The sequence below is a fragment of the Erinaceus europaeus genome, chromosome 3 (assembly GCF_950295315.1).
Source record: "Erinaceus europaeus chromosome 3, mEriEur2.1, whole genome shotgun sequence".
NCBI classification, from domain to species: Eukaryota; Metazoa; Chordata; class Mammalia; order Eulipotyphla; family Erinaceidae; genus Erinaceus; species Erinaceus europaeus.
In genome coordinates this window covers 14,617,587-14,636,984 of record NC_080164.1, presented here as the reverse complement: position 1 = coordinate 14,636,984, position 19,398 = coordinate 14,617,587, and the positions used below count along the sequence as shown (strand labels likewise).

General features: G+C 41.6%; 1 protein-coding gene across 1 annotated transcript in view; it reads left to right on the top strand.

Moving 5' to 3' along the window:
* The window catches only part of ITSN2 (intersectin 2), a 166,931-nt gene that overhangs the window by 104,443 nt on the left and 43,090 nt on the right, over nt 1–19,398 (top strand). Inside the window, exons 21-29 of the mRNA XM_060188414.1 lie at nt 1,055–1,230; nt 1,948–2,092; nt 5,826–6,031; nt 8,414–8,478; nt 11,078–11,244; nt 13,200–13,245; nt 13,384–13,505; nt 14,247–14,343; nt 15,039–15,230. Of these exons, the coding sequence (XP_060044397.1) occupies nt 1,055–1,230; nt 1,948–2,092; nt 5,826–6,031; nt 8,414–8,478; nt 11,078–11,244; nt 13,200–13,245; nt 13,384–13,505; nt 14,247–14,343; nt 15,039–15,230 (1,216 nt within the window). The remainder of the gene's footprint in view (nt 1–1,054; nt 1,231–1,947; nt 2,093–5,825; nt 6,032–8,413; nt 8,479–11,077; nt 11,245–13,199; nt 13,246–13,383; nt 13,506–14,246; nt 14,344–15,038; nt 15,231–19,398) is intronic.

Below are 19,398 nucleotides of genomic sequence, written 5' to 3'. Positions count from 1 at the left end.
TGGTATCTGTTGTATGACTTACTTACATGAAGTTCTAGAGAATGCAGAGTCATCTATAATAGCAGAAAGTGGCCCAGTGTTTTCCTGAAGATGGTGTGAAGGTCACATGGAAGAGTAGGAGGAAGGACTTCAGATCAGAAGGAGACTTGGAGGACAGTCAGTAAATGTGTTCATCAGTAGGTGACAAGTAATCAGTAATAGGTAATGTCTGACACTCAAAAAGAAGCAGTGCACATATTTATAAAATAATGTGGAAGAAACAACTAAAAACAAATTATCACAGTAGAAATCAGAGCCCTAAAAATCACGGGGCTTTTCTACCTTAAGCCATGCAGAAATGCTGTTGGTCTGTGTAAAGTATTTCAATATATTAATTTGGTGGATAAAATAAGAACATTAAATTTAAAAAGGCACTTCATCAATATTTTTATTTTATTTGATCGGATAGAGAGAAATTGAGAGGGAGTGAGAGAAAGAGCGAGAGAGACAGAGACACCTGTAGACCTGTTTTACCACTTTTGGAGTTGCCCTGCTGCAGGTGAGGAGTGGGGGCTACAACCCAGGTCCTTGGGCACAATAATATGTGCACTCAACCAGGTGCGCCACCGCCCAATCCCTCAGTCATCATTTTTCTTAGTGCCATCAGTGTTAGCTCTGGGGCTCGGTGCCTATGCGACGAATCCACTGTTCCTGATGGCGGTTTTTTTTTTTTTTCCCCTTTCTTTTTATAGGAACAGAAAGAAATTGAGAGGGAGGGAACGGGGTAGTAGGCGAGGAGAGAGAAAGAGAGACACTTGTAGCATTGCTCTGCTACAGGGGGGACCTGGGCTTAAACCCAGGTTCTTCCACATGGGGATCTATTCACTGTGTCACCGCCCAACCCCCACTTTGTCGATCTTTAGAAATAGTAATTATTACTTTGTAGAATCGTCTTAGTAATACAGCCAGGTGAGTTTGGTTCTGAAACTGAGACTTGCAGCTGGCAGTCTTTCTCTTTCCATGGTCATTTTGTGGCTCTGTGAGCATTGCTAACCCTACTTTTCCGTCTCCACAGGTGGATGAAAAAACCATAGGTGAGCCTGGCTGGCTTTATGGTAGTTTTGAAGGAAATTTTGGCTGGTTTCCATGCAACTATGTAGAGAAAGTGCCGTCAAGCGGAACAGCTCTGTCTCCTAAGAAGGCCTTACTCCCTCCTACAGTTTCTTTATCTGCTACCTCAACGACTTCTGAGTAAGTTTTTAGCTAACAGTGGAGTTTAGAAAGCTCTGAAAATGTATAAATCCCTGGTATGTGTCAATCTGCAGCTTAATCATATTTTAATCTATATTACAATCTGTATTTGCTCCTCAAGAATATACATTTAGCAAGTGAAAATATAGACTAGTGTTTTATGTATAAATTCTTTTTCTACACACTCTGCCTTTGGTGTTTTTTTGCTTTTGTTTATTTGTTTTGCTTTTGTTTTGGGGTTTCTTTTTGCCCCCAGGCTCTGGGGCTCGGTGCCAGCACTAAAAAATCTACAGCTTCTGTTTATTTGTTTTGCTTTTGTTTTGGGGTTTCTTTTTGCCCCCAGGCTCTGGGGCTCGGTGCCAGCACTAAAAAATCTACAGCTTCTGGTGGCTTTTTTTTTTTTTTTCTTGATGGGACAGAGAGAAATTGAAAGAGGAGGGTAGATAGAGAAGGGGAGAGAAAGACAGACACCTGCAGACCTGCTTCACTGCTTACTGTAAAGCGACCCCCCTGCAGGTGGGGAGCCAGGGGCTCAAACCAGGATCCTCACGCAGGCCCTTGCGCTTTGTACTATGTGCGCTGAACCCGGTGTACCACCACCCAGCCCCCAGATTCTCCCTTTGCATAAGGTATTTTATGTACGAATTGATAGATGAGTAGTCTATCACCAGGTTCTCAATAATGAAATATACTCACACCAGTGTATGGTTTTTGCAGATCACTTTCTTCAAATCAACCAGCATCTGTGACCGATTATCAAAATGTCTCTTTTTCAAACCTAACTGTTAACACATCATGGCAGAAAAAATCAGCTTTTACTCGCACTGTTTCCCCTGGATCTGTGTCACCGATCCATGGACAAGTAGGTGGCTTTAATCTTCACGCACTTTATTCTTTGATGATGGTCCTGGTTCATAGAAGAGAGAATGAAGATTCTGAACGAAGGCATTATTTAGAGGGTTCTTAACTACCCATCCGCATAGTGTTAAGTCAGCAGCTGAGGTTCTTAGGTCAAATATCATTTTTATTAAAGATAACAAAACTGATTCAGACTGAAAACCGTGGGCATCATCAGAGGGGGTAGGAGAGGGCATGGGGACATAGGTGGAGAGGGTGCCATTGGTGAAGGGCACTGGGACCTTGCTGGGTGCAGGGAGTCTTAAATAGGTGTGAAACTACATCCTGAAAATTTCATAATGTTGTCAATCTGTGTTAAGTCAATCTAGATAGATAGATATATACATATGTTAACTTTATATAAAAAGATATATAATTCATATTATATATAAATTGTACAAGTCTGTACTCTTAATTATATTTATTATAAGAAAATACTTGGTCAAAGGGGTTTTTATTTTTTTTTTTTTTGGTTTCTTTGGTTTTTTTTTTTTTTTTTTTTTTTTAGAATTTATTTATTGGGAGTCGGGCGGTGGCGCAGCGGGTTAAGCACACGTGGCGCAAATCGCCAGGACCTGTGTGTAACGATCCCAGTTCAAGCCCCCGGCTCCCCACCTGCAGGGGAGTCGCTTCACAGGCAGTGAAGCAGGTCTGCAGGTGTCTGTCTTTCTCTCCTCCTCTCTGTCTTCCCCTCCTCTCTCCATTTCTCTGTCCTATCCAACAACGACGACATTAATAACCACAACAATATTAAACAACAAGGGCAACAAAAAGGAAAATAAGTAAATAAAACTTAATAAAAAAAAGAATTTATTTATTAATGAGAAGGAGAGAGAAATAACGAGACATCACTCTGGCACATGTGCTGCTGGAGATTGAACTTAGGACCTCATGCTTGAGAATCTAATGCTTTATCCACTGCGCCACCTCCCGGACTACAAGGGTTTTTGTTTTTGTCCTTAGATCATTTGTCTAGAAATTGTGTTATGTGTATTTAGCCTCTAGTGAAGTTGTAACCACCACTGCAAGCATTATTACATTAACATCATTAATAGAAAATCAGGGGCCGGGTGGTGGCGCACGTGGTTGAGCACATGTTACAATGCGCAAGGACCCAGGTTCGAGCCCCTGCTCCCCACCTGCAGGGGGAGAGCTTCACAACTGGTCAAACAGAGCTGTAGGTGTCTTTCTCTCTCTACCTCCCCTTCCCTCTCGATTTCTGACTGTCTCTATCCAATAAATAAAGATAATAGATTTTTTTAAAAAAAGAAATCGCAGACTTCAGACTAAAGTCCTCCAGATTCCATCTTCACTCCGAAACTACTGCATGAGCATAGGTGCCGTTTATGATGCGCTGTCAGTTCTGTGGGGCAGGGGCTGGGGGTCGTCACTGGAAATTAAGAAGTCAGTGGGAGCAGACAGATGACTAGAAATTATGAAAAATGCGGGGAGTCGGGCAGTAGCACAGCAGGTTAAGCGCAGGTGACACAAAGCGCAAGGACTGACGTAAGGATTCTGGTTCAAGCCCCTGGCTCCCCACCTGCAGGGGAGTCGCTTCACAAGCGGTGAAGCAGGTCTGCAGGTGTCTGTCTTTCTCTCCCTGTCTCTGTCTTCCCCATCTCTCTCCATTTCTCTCTGTCCTATCCAACAATGATGACAATAATAATAATAACTATAACAATAAAACAAGGGTGACAACGAAAAAGAATAAATATTTTTTTTTTTTTTATGAAAAATGTTCCAGCTATTCTACAGAGTCTTGCGGGGGGGTGCATCTCATTTATTTTGTGAACATTGGAGCAGACTTCCCAAAGGGCGAGTTATTTAAGTAGGACCATTGAAGACAAGCGAGTTTTTAACAAACATTGAAGGAAAGTTGCTCCTGGGAAAGAACGGTTTGGGGTGCTCACTGAGACTGGTTAACACGTGGTGTTTGCAGGGGAGAGTAATGCCAGTGAGGTAAAATACAGGATGCAGGAAGAGGGAATGGATTTTGGAGGCTCAGAATTGACATAAAAGTGGCCGTCTCTTGAATGTTGAGAGTGAGGAGAAAGTTGGAGTTAAAGATGCTTCTTCAAGGCCCTTTATTTGAGTAAAAGGATGGCCATACCATTGGCTTGGGTAGGCAAGTGTGAGAGAGGGGTGGCTGTTTCAGATTCTAAAAATGCTTGTTCAGATATGCAACGTAGCTATTTGTATTGTTCAGCCTAGTTGACAGTTTGATTTATGTCTTATTTTAATATTTATTTATTTATTATTGGATAGAGACAGAGAGAAATTGAAAGGAGTGGGGGGTGATAGAGAGGGAGAGGAAGACAGAGAGACACCTGCAGCCCTACTTCACCCCTTGTGAAGCTTTCCCCCTACAGGTGGGGACCCAGGGGCTTGAACCTGGGACCTCGTGCACTGTAATGTGTGTGCTTAACCAGGTGTGCCTCCCACCGCCTGGCCTCGATTTATAAGTCTTTAGCTCAGGGTATAAAGTGACACTGCAGACACAGATTTGAGAAGTCATAGGGCTGTGGGGATCATTGAGGGCAGACTCAGTGAACAAGATGGAAAAGAGACCAGAAAGGAGCCATCAGCCACAGGAGAGCAAGCTCCAGAACCAGCAGGCTTGTCTTGTTTTAAGGACGTCAGCACTGTTCAGAGATAAAAGTTTGGAAGAAACTTTCTGCTTTGATGTTAAGAAGAGGTTGAGGGGCTGGGGAAATAGCTTAATAGTTCTGCAAAAAGACTTTCATGCCTGAGGCACCAAAGAGCTCAGGTTCAATCCCCAGCACCATCATAAACCAGAGCTGAGCAGTGCTCTGGTAATAAAAATTAAAACAATAAAAAAAAAAGAAGAAGAAAGAAAAGGAAAGAGTTGAGTTAATATGATGGGTGCAGAGCCTAACTTAGAATGAAGAGTGAAATTTGGGAGCGAGTTGAAGACTTCTCTCTTTAGAAGTTTAGAAATACACACTCACATGGAGAGATTGAGATCGACTGAGGAGGTTGCTGGCGGGTGGGGGGCAGAGAGCTTTGGTTGTGCTATGTGGAATACTCCTGTAGTGCTACAGTCTTGTGAACTATTATACTGAAAATAAAATAGGAAGAAAGTTTGGTGGGGGACAGATAAGGGTTGTATGGAGTTAAAAAGAATCTTTTGAAAATGGGAGGGCACAATCAATCTGGAGGACTAGAGTCTGTTCTTACCAGGAAAACAAAGCCACAGCTTCCTCTGAGAGAGGAAGAAAACAGAAGAGTGAATAAGAAAATGAAAAATTGAGTGACCAAAGCAGAAAAGTGGAGGAAAGCAGACATAACCACACCGCCGTTCCCCGTGGCAGTGAGCTGTGGGGAAGTGGAGGAGACGACGTTCTCCAGTAACTGTCCCCCTGTTCACTGTGACCACGATGGACACTTAGCGCGTTGACTGATGCATTTGTTGAGTACCCTCCGTAAGTAAGTGATACTTAATGCCAGGATGATTCTTTGAATGAAGACTGTCCAGTCTTTAACAAAAGGATATTCAGATGGTCATCTGTCATGGATCATTTTAAGGTGGTGAGTATATTGACGTTACTTCTGGTCGCTGTTGATGGCGAGTTGCCATGACACCGGGTCTGCTGTTGAAGTAGTAAATATACAGTAAAAGATGGCTATCACGTGGTCACCATTGTCTCTGTCCAAGTTCTCTGGTTTTATTTTCACAGGGGCAGGCTGTAGAGAACCTAAAGGCCCAGGCCCTGTGTTCTTGGACGGCAAAGAAAGATAACCACTTAAACTTCTCAAAACATGACATTATTACTGTCTTGGAGCAGCAAGAGAATTGGTGGTTTGGCGAGGTGCATGGAGGAAGGGGGTGGTTTCCAAAATCTTACGTCAAAATTATCCCTGGGACTGAAGTCAAGCGGGAGGAGTAAGTACTTGCACGAGGTGTGGTGGGTGGTGCTTTCAGCCCTGAGTTAGCCACTGAATGACTGAGATGTAAAAGTTTATGCTTGGGCTTGAATACTAGAAGAGTACTTCAAAAAAAGCATACTTTAAACATGTTTAGCGGTTTAGAATATCTTTTATTCTAGTGATTTCAGATTTCTAAAGTTTTCAAGGTACTTAAAATGTTAGATCTGCTTTTTTGGACCATCAGGTCAGTTAAAGAACTATCTTCATGTTCTCCAGAGAGTGTCTCCTTTTCTCTTCCCTCTTACCCATAGTCAGTTAGATCACAAGTTTCATCAGGGCAGGCAGGGTACATGTCTTCTTGAAAAAAAAAAATTTTTTTCCCCCAGTTTTTCCATGCTTGATGTAATCTTAACCCGCTGCGCTACCGCCCGACTCATACTTGATGTAATCTTATTGCATGGTAACTGTTCAGTCCTTTTAGCTCAGTGTGAAAGAGGAGAGGAACACTAATTAATGAACAAGTGTATGGATAAACTTTTAAGTTGAACAAAAACTAGATAAATTCCCTGGTATTTATCTCCCAGTTTGCAGGGAAGACAGGTCATCAGATATGTTTGATACAGAGAAATACATATTCTCTTGCACTTAGCACTTACTGTCACTTGCATTTTATATGGGAGTTGATCTAAATATAAAAGGATCCTGGGGGCTGGGTAATGGCGCACCTGGTTGAGCGCACATGTTACAGTGCACAAGGACCTAGGTTCAAGCCCCCGGTCCCCACCTGCAGAGGGAAAGCTTCACGAGTGGGAAAACAGAGCTTCAGGTGTCTGTCTCTCCCTCTCTATCACCTCTTCCCTCTCAATCTCAATTTCTGGATGTCTCTATCCAATAAATAAATAAAGATGATAAAAGACATTTTTTTAAAGAATGAAAAGAAGTCTAATGATGAAAAGACTTTGAATTCCAGTGCTTTGTTTTGTTTTGTTTTGTTTTGTTTTCCTTTTAGCCAGACCATATAGAATAACCTACTTGGTCTTCAGTTTCCTAGTTAAGTAGAAAGAATAAGCTAAGTACTCTTTTAAAATCCTTTCATGTGGGGCACCTGGTAGAGTATATGTACATCATCCTGCTCATGGACACTGAGTCAAGCCCTCGATCCTCACCAGGGGAAGCAGGGGAAAAGCTTCAGAAATGGTGGCGCAGGTTGCGGGTGTCTCTTTCTCCAACACCCCCGCCTGTCTCCCTCTCTGTTTCTATGTAAGAAACAAGGAAGGGAGGGAGGAAAGAGCTAGCCTCAAGGAGCAGTGCAATAATACAGGCATCAAGCACTCAGCTCTGGCCACAAGAGAGAGAGACAGAGAGAAAGTCCTCTTATGCTCAGAGTCTATGTGTAAATTTTTAGTTCAAATTCAGAAATTCATTTTTCAGACTGACAATTTTATATTTAGAAGTATGGAATAGTAACAGTATTTATAATAGGTAGCTGGCACACATCTATGTAGGACAGTACTAAGGCCCTTTATAGCAACTCTCTTAAACTCTTTAAAGTTTTACAGAGAAAAAACCATAAGCACAAAAATATTACGTTAAAATCTGTTTTGAGAGTTGGGCAGTGGAGCACCTGGTTGAGTCCACATATTACCATGCTCAAGGACCTGGGTTCAAAACCCCCCCCCCTTCCTACTACAAGAGGGATGTTTCACAGACAGGTAAAGCAGTGTTACAAGTGTATCTCTGTGTCTCCCCTTTTCCTCTCAATTTTTCTCCATCTCTATCCAAAATAAGTAATTTTTAAAGAAATTCAACAACGAACAAAGGGAGTTCATTCATTGGTGACAAAGCGGTAGAGAGATTCCACTCACTTTCCCTGAAAACTGCCCCACTGTGTAGTGGGCAGGTATGAGGAGTGCTCCTGCAGCCTGCAGGTGTCTACTTCTTCAGGACTTTAAAAAACAGTTTTCTGCATTACATTAGACACTTAAAAGCTGTGTCTGTTCTGAAATACAAAAAGGAAGTTACATTGTTTATATGTGCATTCTCGTGTGTGCGCGCTAAAGTTCTTGTTGAAAGGCGTTTGAAAACTAGAAATTGTGTTGCATATACTTTCACATATTGGAGAATTTAGAAGTTCTAGACAGTTCTTAATCTACTAGGACTTTTGTGTTTGAGAATATATCTAGCCTACGTACTAAGATACTATTTAAGTTTAATTAAAGTTAATTTTTAAAAGCCCTAAAAGAATGTACTTCTAAAAATCAAACATGTTCATCAAATTACCTTTCTTGGTCTTTTTTTATTAATGTCTTTATTTCTTCATGTTACTAATTTTTAAATATCTCTCTCTCTCCGTGTGTGTGTGTGTGTGTGTGTGTGTGTGTGTGTGTGTATTTAATAGGCCAGAAGCTTTGTATGCAGCTGTGAATAAAAAACCTACCTCCTCAGCCTATGCAGCTGGAGAAGGTAAGCTTTTGGCAATTTGTAAATTCAAGGAGGGTTGACTTCTTTGATTTCCAATAATTATTCTCCCTGCTTCTGTATTTTCATACTCAGTTACAGTTAGAAAAACTTGGATTATCTAAAAGCAAACCAAGTCTATAAAAATTCAGCACAGAAGGTTTGATAAATAAGACAGTAACGGGGAACTGTTGCCACGTGGTAGCGCGAAGGTTTTCGTTTTCCTGTTATGTAGCTTATAGAGATTTAGGAGGTTAGGAAATTTCAGTACATTTAGTTGTTTACAACTTGCTTTTTTTTTAATTTTAGATTTTATTTATTTATGAGAAAGACAGGAGCAGAGACAAAGAACCAGACATCGCTCTGGCACATGTGCTGCCGGGGGATCGAACTTGGGACCTCATAATTGAGAGTCCAAAGCTTTATCACTGTAAATTGCATTTTAATTACATTGTAGTATAATAAACCTTTAAGATTTGAGATCAAAATATACTTTACCATAAATATTACAAAGAACTATTTTCTTTTTCTTTTCTTTCTTTCTTTCTTTTTTTTTTTTGCCTGAGGTTATTGCTGAGGCTTGGTGTCTGCACTGCAAACTCACTGCTCCTGGAGGCCATTTCCACCACCCCCCTTTTTGTTGCCCTTGTTGTTTATTGTTGTTGTTTTTGGATAGGACAGAAAGAAGTCAAGAGGGGAGGAGAAGACACAGAAGGGAAGAGAAAGATAAACACCTGTAGACCTGCTTCACCCCTTGTAAAGCGACCCTCCCCCCACCCCCCCACCCCCCTACCCCCCTCCCCGCAGGTGGGGAGCCAGGGGATGGAACCCAGATCCTTAGGCCGGTCCTTGCACTTTACACCATGTGCGCTTAACCCGCTACGCTACCACACGACCTCCAATTACTTTAAATTTTTAATGGCAAGTTAAGTAATTTATTCAGTACTTACTATGCCAGAAATTCCACACGAGAAATACAAGAATAAATAAAACACAGTCTTCCAAGTCCTCACAGGCATTAGCTGTAATAAATTCTATAATAAGCGAACAAAAGCTAAAACAGCAATACAACCTGTGAATTCATGGAGGTAGCGATACTCCCGCCATCTTAAACATTGAGTAGGCAGGGTCCTGTGCAGTGATAAGGAAAAGAGAGTGGGAGTGGCACAGCTGTGTGAGACAGGAAGCTGGGTTTACTGTGGATCGGGAGCTGTGAATGGAGCCGAGAGGGCTGGGGAGCGTTTTTTGGAAAGGACCTCCTTTTGAAGCATCATAGCCAAACCTTGCACTCCCTGGGAATGAATGTGAGTTGGTTCTGTGTGCTTTGTTGGTTTTTTTTTTTCCTCCTCCAGGGTTATTGCTGGGCTCGGTGCCTGCACCATGAATCCACTGCTCCTGGAGGCCATTTTTTTCCCCCTTTTGTTGCCCTTGTTGTAGCTTTGTTGTGGTTATTATTATTGCCCTTGTTGACGCAATTCGTTGTTGGATAGGACAGAGAGAGAAATGGAGAGAGGAGGGGAAGATAGAGAAGGGGAGAGAAAGATAGACACCTGCATACCTGCTTCACCACCTGTGAAGCGACTCCCCTGCAGGTGGGGAGCCGGGGGCTCGAACTGGGATCCTTACGCTGTTCCCTGCGCTTTGCGCCACATGCGCTTAACCCACTGCGCCACTGCCCGACCCCCTCTGTGTGCTTTGTTTCTGGCACTTGCAGTGTATGATAATGCAGATCAAATTGCGTTGACAAATGCAAATAAAACTAGGAAAGGGGGAAAAAAAACACTTAAATCTAGTTATTGGAATCATCTTCTATGTAATACTAACTGTAGAAACAAACAAAAAAGGTAATAAAAGGCAATCTTAGAGGGGCGGGGGAGATAGCATAATGGTTATGCAAACAGACTCTCTTGCCTGAGGCTCCAAAGTCCCATATTCAATCCCTCGCACCACCATAAGCCAGAGCTGAGTAGTGCTCTGGTCTGTCTCTCTTCTCCATCTCTCTCAAAAATAAAATAAAAAGAAGGCAATCTTAGAAATTTCTCTTGAAGCCACTGATTGACAAGTGTTGACTGAGCACCAATATTGATAAGTATCCACCCTCCCAGGCATCATGGAAGAACCGTGGTGGTGGGACTTGGTTTCTGTTGATAACATGATGTCTGTGTATAAAAAAGACAAAGTAGAGGTGACTTCAAATCAAATTATAATTTCTGTAAAAAGGTTGAGTAAAATATTTTCATTTATTGTCTGTAGAGATAATGACATTTATTGGGTGGTCAGAAAAGTCAGGATGTATTTTTGCATAGAAAATACATCATCACCTTGCAGACCACCCAGGATTTGTCGTTCTGACGTATGCTCGGGGATGTGATGGTGATGGTACAACTGAGGAGGAGAAGAAACTCCATGATAAAGCTTCGTGTGAAATACTCTCTAAGAAATTATTAAATAAGTTTTATTCTTTTTTCTATCTATATCTCTTACATTAGATTCTCTCACATCACAAGGTCTTTTGATAATTTTCTCAAGACCTCGGAGATCTTCTTTTCTTGCTTCTATGATCTTGTAACTAAAGTGAATTTCCTTTCACTTTTTTTCCCAACAGAGTATATTGCACTTTACCCCTATTCAAGTGTAGAACCTGGAGACTTGACATTCACTGAAGGTGAAGAGATCCTGGTGACCCAGAAAGACGGAGAGTGGTGGACAGGAAGTATTGGAGATAGAACTGGGATTTTCCCATCAAACTATGTCAAACCAAAAGATCAAGAGGTAGAGTTCTTTTTGGTATAGACAAAAAGTAATCACTTCATTATTGTTGATCAAGATGAATGTTGAAAACAGGCTCATGTTTATGCAGCTGTGGTCATGTCACTTTAGTTATACACAAACCAACCTGAAAACCGTAGAGACGAGACTGCCTGCCTGAGACGATTTCTGGCTATACCAGTTAAAGGCCAGTGGCCTTGAACAAGTCACGTCAGCTTTCTGAATCTCAAAATTTGGGTTATTCAGAAGCAATTGTATTACTATGGAAATTTAAGTACAAGTGGACAGACGTGAAATTCTTAGAGCAGTGTTTGTTACATGGTAGGTACTCAGTGTTGGCTTTTGACTGTCATCAACTCTACGTCAATACTTTTCCTACATCTGTTTCTACTAGAAGCAAGAAAGTTTTAACTCCTGTCCTTTCATTGTTCAAAATTCTAAAAAGAGGAAACATAATGTACCCAGTTTTTTTTTTTCAACCAGGGCTTTTGTTTATGTGTTTTTTATTACCAGATCACTGATCAGCTCTGGCTTATGATGGTGCAGGGAACTGAACCTGGGACTTTGGAGCCTCGGGCATCAGAGTCTCTTTGCTTAGCCACTGTGCCATCTACCCCTGCCCTCAATCAGGTCTTAATTGTTGCTCAGCATTTGGTTTGTGTTTGCTTGGTTTGATTTGTGTTCTGGTTATTAGATCACACTAAGGGTAAATGTACCAAGAATCATTATTATTACTATTACTTTATAAATTATATGTCTTCCTCTACAGCAGGAGTAAAACTCATCTGCTTGCCATGTCCAGGACAGGCACAGTGCCTGAGGTGGGCTCTGAGGCTTTAGCGATTGATATATGGGCTGTACTTGGCCTGGACTGTCACACTGAATATACTGAAAAGATCCAGGCAACAGGGAGCATGAGGAAGCTTGCCCAAGGGCTGTGTGGTGGCTCGCCAGGTAGAACACGCATGCTGCTGTGTGCGGTGAGCTGGGTCCAGTCCCCAGTCCCCACCTGCAGAGGGACATTTCATAAGCAGTGCTGCAGGTATCTCTTGCTCTTCCTCTCTGTCTCTCCTGCCCCTTTCAGTTTCTCTCTGACTCTGTCCAATACGTGAATGAATAAATAAAAATGTAAATGACTTAGCTTGTAGAGAGCAGACCTCTCCTTGAGAACTGAGTTCAGGTCCCCACACGACATTGGAGCAGCCTGTACAGCACTGAGGGACCCCGGCATGGTGGAGCCCCTGCGCCATAGAGCCGGGCCCTCATCTCCCACTTGCCCTCTGTCTCTCTGAAGAGGTTGTCCAGGGAGGCTGCTCAGCACTGGTTTTAGGAATGTACCAAAGCCCGGGCTCACTCCCTGTTGCTGAGAAAGAAGGAAAAGATCGAGAAAGCAAACTGTTTCTGTGGTGTCTGAATGGCAGTACCACCACTGGTTCACAGTTACTCTGTTAGCAAGGCCAGTTCTTTCCCCATAAGTGCTAGACTCTTATTTGGCAAGTACAAAGGTCACTATCATTTTGATCTTCGTGTAAAGAATCAAGAATCTCCAGGGCCCAGCAGTAGCGCAGTGGGTTAAGCGCACGTGGCGCAAAGCACAAGGACCAGCATAAGGATCCCGATTCAAGCCCCCAGCTCCCCACCTGCAGGGGGTCACTCCACCAGTGGTGAAGCAGGTCTGCAGGTGTCTGTCTGTCTTTCTCTCCCCCTCTCTGTCTTCCCCTCCTCTCTCCATTTCTCCCTGTCCTAACCAACAACGACATCAATGATAGAGAACAAGGGCAACAAAATAGCCTCCAGGAGAAATAGATTCGTAGTGCAGGCACTGAGCCCACAGCAATAACTCTGGAGGCAAAAAAAAAAAAAAAAAAAAAAGAATCAAGAATCCTCTAGTTCTTTATATTTATACTTTCACATCTGGATCATTGTAAAAGTAATTAAACGATATCTTTCCCTTACAGAGTTTTGGGAGTGCCAGCAAATCTGGAACATCAAACAAAAAACCAGGTATGTATGTATGTATGTATATATATGTATGTATGTACGTACATACGTACGTACACAGTTGAACTGTATGCAGGGAGAAAAGTACTCGTGTCCATTTGCAGTCTTTAATTCATAGTTTCTTGTTTTTCTCTTCCTCAGAGATTGCTCAAGTAACTTCAGCATATGTGGCTTCTGGTTCTGAACAGCTTAGCCTTGCACCAGGACAGTTAATATTAATTCTAAAGAAAAATACAAGTGGATGGTGGCAGGGGGAGTTACAGGTAATAGTCATTCAGTAACACCTGTCTGTTTGATTAGAAAGGGAATATATGTCCATTAAAAGAAATTAGCCTTTTAGATCACCCGTTATTGTTCCAACTGAGGTACTCAATATTAACATTGTCGTGTGTTCTGCTTTGTATCTACTTCTCTGTGTTACTTTCTAGAGCAGTTGAATTAATATAACTGACAATATAAAGGATGATTTTTCTCTAAGACATCATTGTTTTCCCATGATACTTTTGGTAAGCCACGGGAAACCTTATTAAAGGAAAGAATAGCATGATTTGTGCCTAGGAGAGTCCAAGATTGACAGTATAGCCTCAGCAACAGCAGCAAAGCCTGGTCAAGACCCCCAGGTAAACTAAGACACTCAGCATCCCTGCAGTGTCACCCACCTTTAAGCCTTTGATGCTTTCTTGTGGTACTAGGTATTGAACCCAGGCCCTTATGCATGTCCTCTGCTCTGCCCATTGAGCCACTTCTCAGACCCTGTAATTTTTTTTAAAGATATGTATTATTTATCTTAGAAGAGAGAGAGAGGAAGGCAGAAATCAGAGCACTGATCAGCTCTGGCATATGGTGGTGCTGGAGACTGAACCTGTAACCTCAGAGCTTCAAGTATGAGTCCTTTGCAGAACCATTATACTGTCTCTCCAGCCCCTAGCCCCCATGAATTTTAAGTTATGTCTTAAATTATTGCTTTCAATCTTATCTTTGTTATTCCTTCTGTTAATTTGCAGGCCAGAGGGAAAAAGCGACAGAAAGGATGGTTTCCCGCCAGCCATGTTAAACTTTTGGGTCCAAGTAGTGAAAGAACCACGCCTGCACTTCAGCCTGGTATGGAAGTTGGCTAACTTGGACTTCTTCTTCTAGAGGTTCTTCTTCTAGAGGTTCTGTTAAAACACAGCACCTTCTAAGATGAGCTAACTCTGGGGAACAGTATTAAAAGTGTGTCTTTAACTTATCTCTGCCCAGAAGCGCTATCATCGAGAACTTCTTCTTTCAGTGTCCTTGTAGAAGCAGCCAGTTGTTCGGTAATGTTTAAACCACTTCACTCGTAACATTTCTCAAGGGGAACTACTATACTTTCATTCTTAAAGTGAAGCAATATATTTGAATATTTACCTGTAGCTAGGAATTTTTTTTTTTTCTTTTTTTACCTTGTAGACCAGAAAGTAAGAAAAAAAGAGTAGGAGAGAGCTGCCAAAGGAAAGTTTTTAGCCTCATTGAATATTAGACTATAGTAACATTCAATGCTAGCATAATTTCAATCCTAAGAGAATCTTAGCCCTTCAGCCTTTAAGTAGCAGTGTGTTTTGATCTGTTACTTTGTCCTTTTTTTAACATTTATTTTTTAAATATTTTATTTATTTATGAAAAGATAGGGGGAACGTTAAAGAGCCAGACATCACTCTGGTACATGTGCTGCTGGGAATTGAGCTTGAGGCCTCATGCTTGAGAGTCCGTGCTTTAGTGCTTTATACCGCCTCCCAGACCACCGATGCGCTGCTTTGTCCTTTTCTCTCCTGCAGTGTGTCAGGTGATTGCTATGTATGACTACGCAGCAAATAATGAGGATGAGCTCAACTTCTCCAAAGGCCAGCTTATTAACGTCTTAAGCAAAGATGACCCTGACTGGTGGCAAGGAGAAATCAGCGGAGTGACAGGTCTCTTCCCTTCAAACTACGTTAAGATGACGACAGACTCAGATCCAAGTCAACAGTGTGAGTAATACCGGACTATGTTTTCCTCTCCACTAGCTTAAAGATTCTAACAGGCAGCACTGCACCCGTGCCTCCTGGGCTCAGCACTCTTAGCAAATGTCTGTGAAAGCTTAAAGTAAGAAGATTTAAAGGGAGGGTTGTCCACAAAAGGTATCAAGCTGTACTCCTTTATTTGGAACACTTTTCCTTTGTTTCAGGCCTATTAGACGTTTTCTGAATGCCGTCACCTCTCAGTCTAATGACCTTCTTCACCTTAGCAAAGAGCAGCAGTAATCGCCCTATGCAGCTATTTAGAATTCCCCTTCCAGTGTAGAGATGCCACGACCTTTCACCCCTTTTCCTTTATTGCCACATGGGTACAAGAGGTTAGAGGAAAATTTAAAAAGCAAAACAAGGTGTTGACACTGCTTGCAAAACTCTCCTTAGGTATTTTTAGATAGATACCCTATGCTACATGGTTTATGGATCAAGACCTATTTCAGCATTCCTAGCAGGGGATCCAGAACTGAGAGTGTTAAAAGAAATCTTTCTAGGAACAGATGTCTCCCAGACACCTCCCAAGGCGAGACGAGAGACTATGCCTATGTGTCGAGACTGCACTTAAACCACTAAACACCCCCACAAAGACAAAGACAAACACATATACTTTTTTTTTTTAGTATTTGATGATAAACTTAGCATTGATAATAAACTAGGAAGTATTTCTTCTTTATAAAAATGAATGTTACTTTCCCCACTTTTGATTTTTTTTTTTTGACAAAGCACAAAATTTGTATTTATATTATACATGGGAAATTATATAAAGAATTTTTTTTAATTTTTTGAGATTTTATTTATTAGTGAGAAAGATAGGAGAGGGAGAAAGAACCAGACATCTTTCAGGTACATGTGCTACCAGGGATCAAACTTGGGACCTCATGCTTGAGAGTCTAACGCCTTATCTACTGCAACACCTCCCGGACCACTATATAAAGAATTAATTAGCCTTTTGTTTTTAGTTGCAGAGAACATATAAACAGTAACCCTGTCAAAGCTGGGGTATGTTTATGATTCAGCACAAGTATTATGAATTTATTTCATGCTATATAAGTCTGAAACGTTATCATAGAGCAGTACTTTACTTTAAACCTTGTAGAGATGCTTCTTTTCATGAGAAAAGACTTTCCTTCAGATAAAGCAACTAAACTTCCCAATCTGGAGGTTGAAGGAGTTCAGTTGCTTTGTAGTCTGAACATTCCTGGAAATCGGAATCCAGGAGAAGTGGTAAAGAAAACTGAGAGCCTTGGGCCACCTAAATGAAGGACCGCTGGAAGCTCAGCTGTTGGTGCCTGACAGTCACAGCACTCTCCTGCTTATCTGGTGAATAAAACACCCCAGGAGCTCTGCCTGGCCTGAGAGAGGAAGGTACTTTTCAGGCCTGCTGGGCCTGGAAGGTCTTTGGCCAGTGATTCCTAAGAGGATCCCAGGCTGTTAGTACTTTAGACTTTCATAGTTTCTCTGATGCGAAGAGGTAGCTTCCCAAATGTTTTGTTTTTGTTGTTGTTGTTGTTGTTGTTGTTCCAGCTACGTCTTATGTAATTAAGGAATTTGGAGAGCAGATAAAAGCTGTTCTAAAGGAATGCCAGTTGGGGGACACACACACACACACACACACACACACACCTTTTCCTTCACACACACACACACACACACACACACACACACACACACCCCTTTTCCTTCACACACACACACCTTTTCCTTCACACACACACACACACACACACACACACACACCCCTTTACCTTCACACACACACACCTTTTCCTTCACACACACACACCCACACACACACACACACACACACACACACACACCTTTACCTTCACACACACACACACACCTTTTCCTTCACACACACACACCCACACCCACACACACACACCTTTTCCTTCCCATTTTCTGTCTGTTTTATGACAGTCCTTTCTGGTTCTCCTCTGAGAAGAATTTAAAACCTCTATTCTAGGAAATCTTCCTCATTCAAGACAGAAAACTAGCATTCTCAAAAGTTAATTGAGTGATAACTTTTAAGCCACATTGTACATAGTCAACAGAGTTTTTGATACATGAATGCTCTAGAAAGTAAATTGATGTGTTCTTTATCCCAAGACACTTTTGCTATGGGAATTACTGCTTGCCAACGAAGGCCTTATTTATTCTTTCATTGGCTGTGTTTACCCACAGTGAGATGCCAATCTAAAAAGTGACCACTAAAAAAAAAAGATCTCCAGTAGAATTTTCTATAATGAAGGACATAGTCTGAGTCTGCCCCACCCAGTACTGTGTTCGATTTGAGCATTTGAAGTAAGGTTAATTGGACTGAGAGCACAATTTTAATGAGTTGAAGCCTAAATGACAAGTGGTAGCACCACTCTAGAGCACCTGTTTTCAAGCCCTCCTGAAATAAAACAAGGAAAAGGCAATGATGAACCATAGACGTAAGAAGAAAAGGAAAAACTACCCTTTAGTCATTACTGGACAAGCTCAGTGATTTTTAAAGGAACAAAGTCCCCCGTGAGATTCAGGTTTTACTTTGGGTGATATTTCTGAATTTTGGATTATTACTCTGCACACCGTTCAATTAGGAAATTTGTTTATTTAGTAAGTAGTGAGTGTAAATATGTATATAAGAATTAGAAATAGAAGCAGGAAAAAATAGTTATCCTGAGGTAATGACTTTAGAATTTCATGGGGGAACAGGCTTTGAGATAAATGGATACTTACACTTGTATGTGTTGGAAAAAGATGCCCCAAATCTTTGTGAGGATAGAAAGCCTAGCGGAGACTCCACAGAGTGTCTGAACTCGGACATGAAGGCCAAGTACTGTCAGTTTTCCGGGAAGGCAGTTATTGAGAATGGAGGTGAGGGAGTGCCTGTAGTTTTCCTGATCATTTATGTATTAGAAACTGCATATTCAAGAGGCACTTTCAAAGTCTGAGTAGTTTAGAGTCGGAGAGATACCCAGCAGTAAAACGCCTGCTTCGCATGTGTGAGCCCTGGGTTCAGTCGTCAGCATTACTTCAGAGTAACAAAGACAAATGCTTTCTTTGTTATAAAACGGCTGGCAGTAATTTATCTACTGCTTTGCGCTTTGCTGATTTTTTTTTTCAAATACCTAAAAGCTGAGTATTTTTTTGTCTTATATGAAAGGATGACCCAAGGTTTATCAGGCATCTTAGAATAAAAGAGCTGTCAGTTCTGCAGTTAGGAGAACCATTTCTAAAGAGATTTCTGAGAGGATTTACTATTCCCGGTGGGGTGAGGCGGGGCGGCGGGGGGTGGGGGGGAGAGCAAGGAATGGAGTGCTGATGGTATTTACTCAGAATAATTATCAAAAAGACAATAGTCACAATTGTATTTTCAAAGGAAATTAAGACAGTAAAGGGAGGGGTAGGGGGAAACAGCAGAATGGTCGCAAAGAGACTCTCCTGCCTGAGGCTCAGGTTCAGTCTCACCCCTCCAGAAGCCAGAACTAAAAGGTGAAACTCTGGTCAAAGAGAGGGGAAAGGGGGCGGGAGAGAGAAAGGAACAGAGTTCATTATACTGATAGCTATGAAGTTCACTCACGTAAAGTTTCTGTACGTCTGTGATCTTACTAGAATACGATTCTGAAAATGTGTGGCTCTTAAAGTTGTCACATGCATTGTTGTACCCCCAGAATTTTTAGAAATGAGTCACCTATTTATAATCTGAGTAAGTCAGTGGGAACCGGTTAAGTTTTAGATTGGCATTTGTGTTTCTTTGGGCTTATAATTTTCATCTATTAAAGAGTTGGGGTGGGGTTTTTTGTTTGTTTTCAGTTGGGGTGTTCAGTTGGGGTTGAGAATTTTAATAGTCCAAATTTGTTGAAGTATGATGTTGCATGTTACTAGTCAAATTTTTTCTCTCCTGGTTGATTTGCGTTCTGTTCATTTTATTCCTCATTTTTCTTTTTGTAGGACCCAATGTTGTCTTCCAGTGTGAAAGCACCTCAGAGACCCACTATCCAAGTTTGACTCTAGCGTGGAGGCAGGGCAGGCAGCCCTGAGCAAATATCTCCTACACAATTCACTAACTTCGTTTGAATGTTAGAGCCACTTGTGATTATTTCTTTGTGCTTCTAATTCAGAGTTAAAACTTACTTGTAAC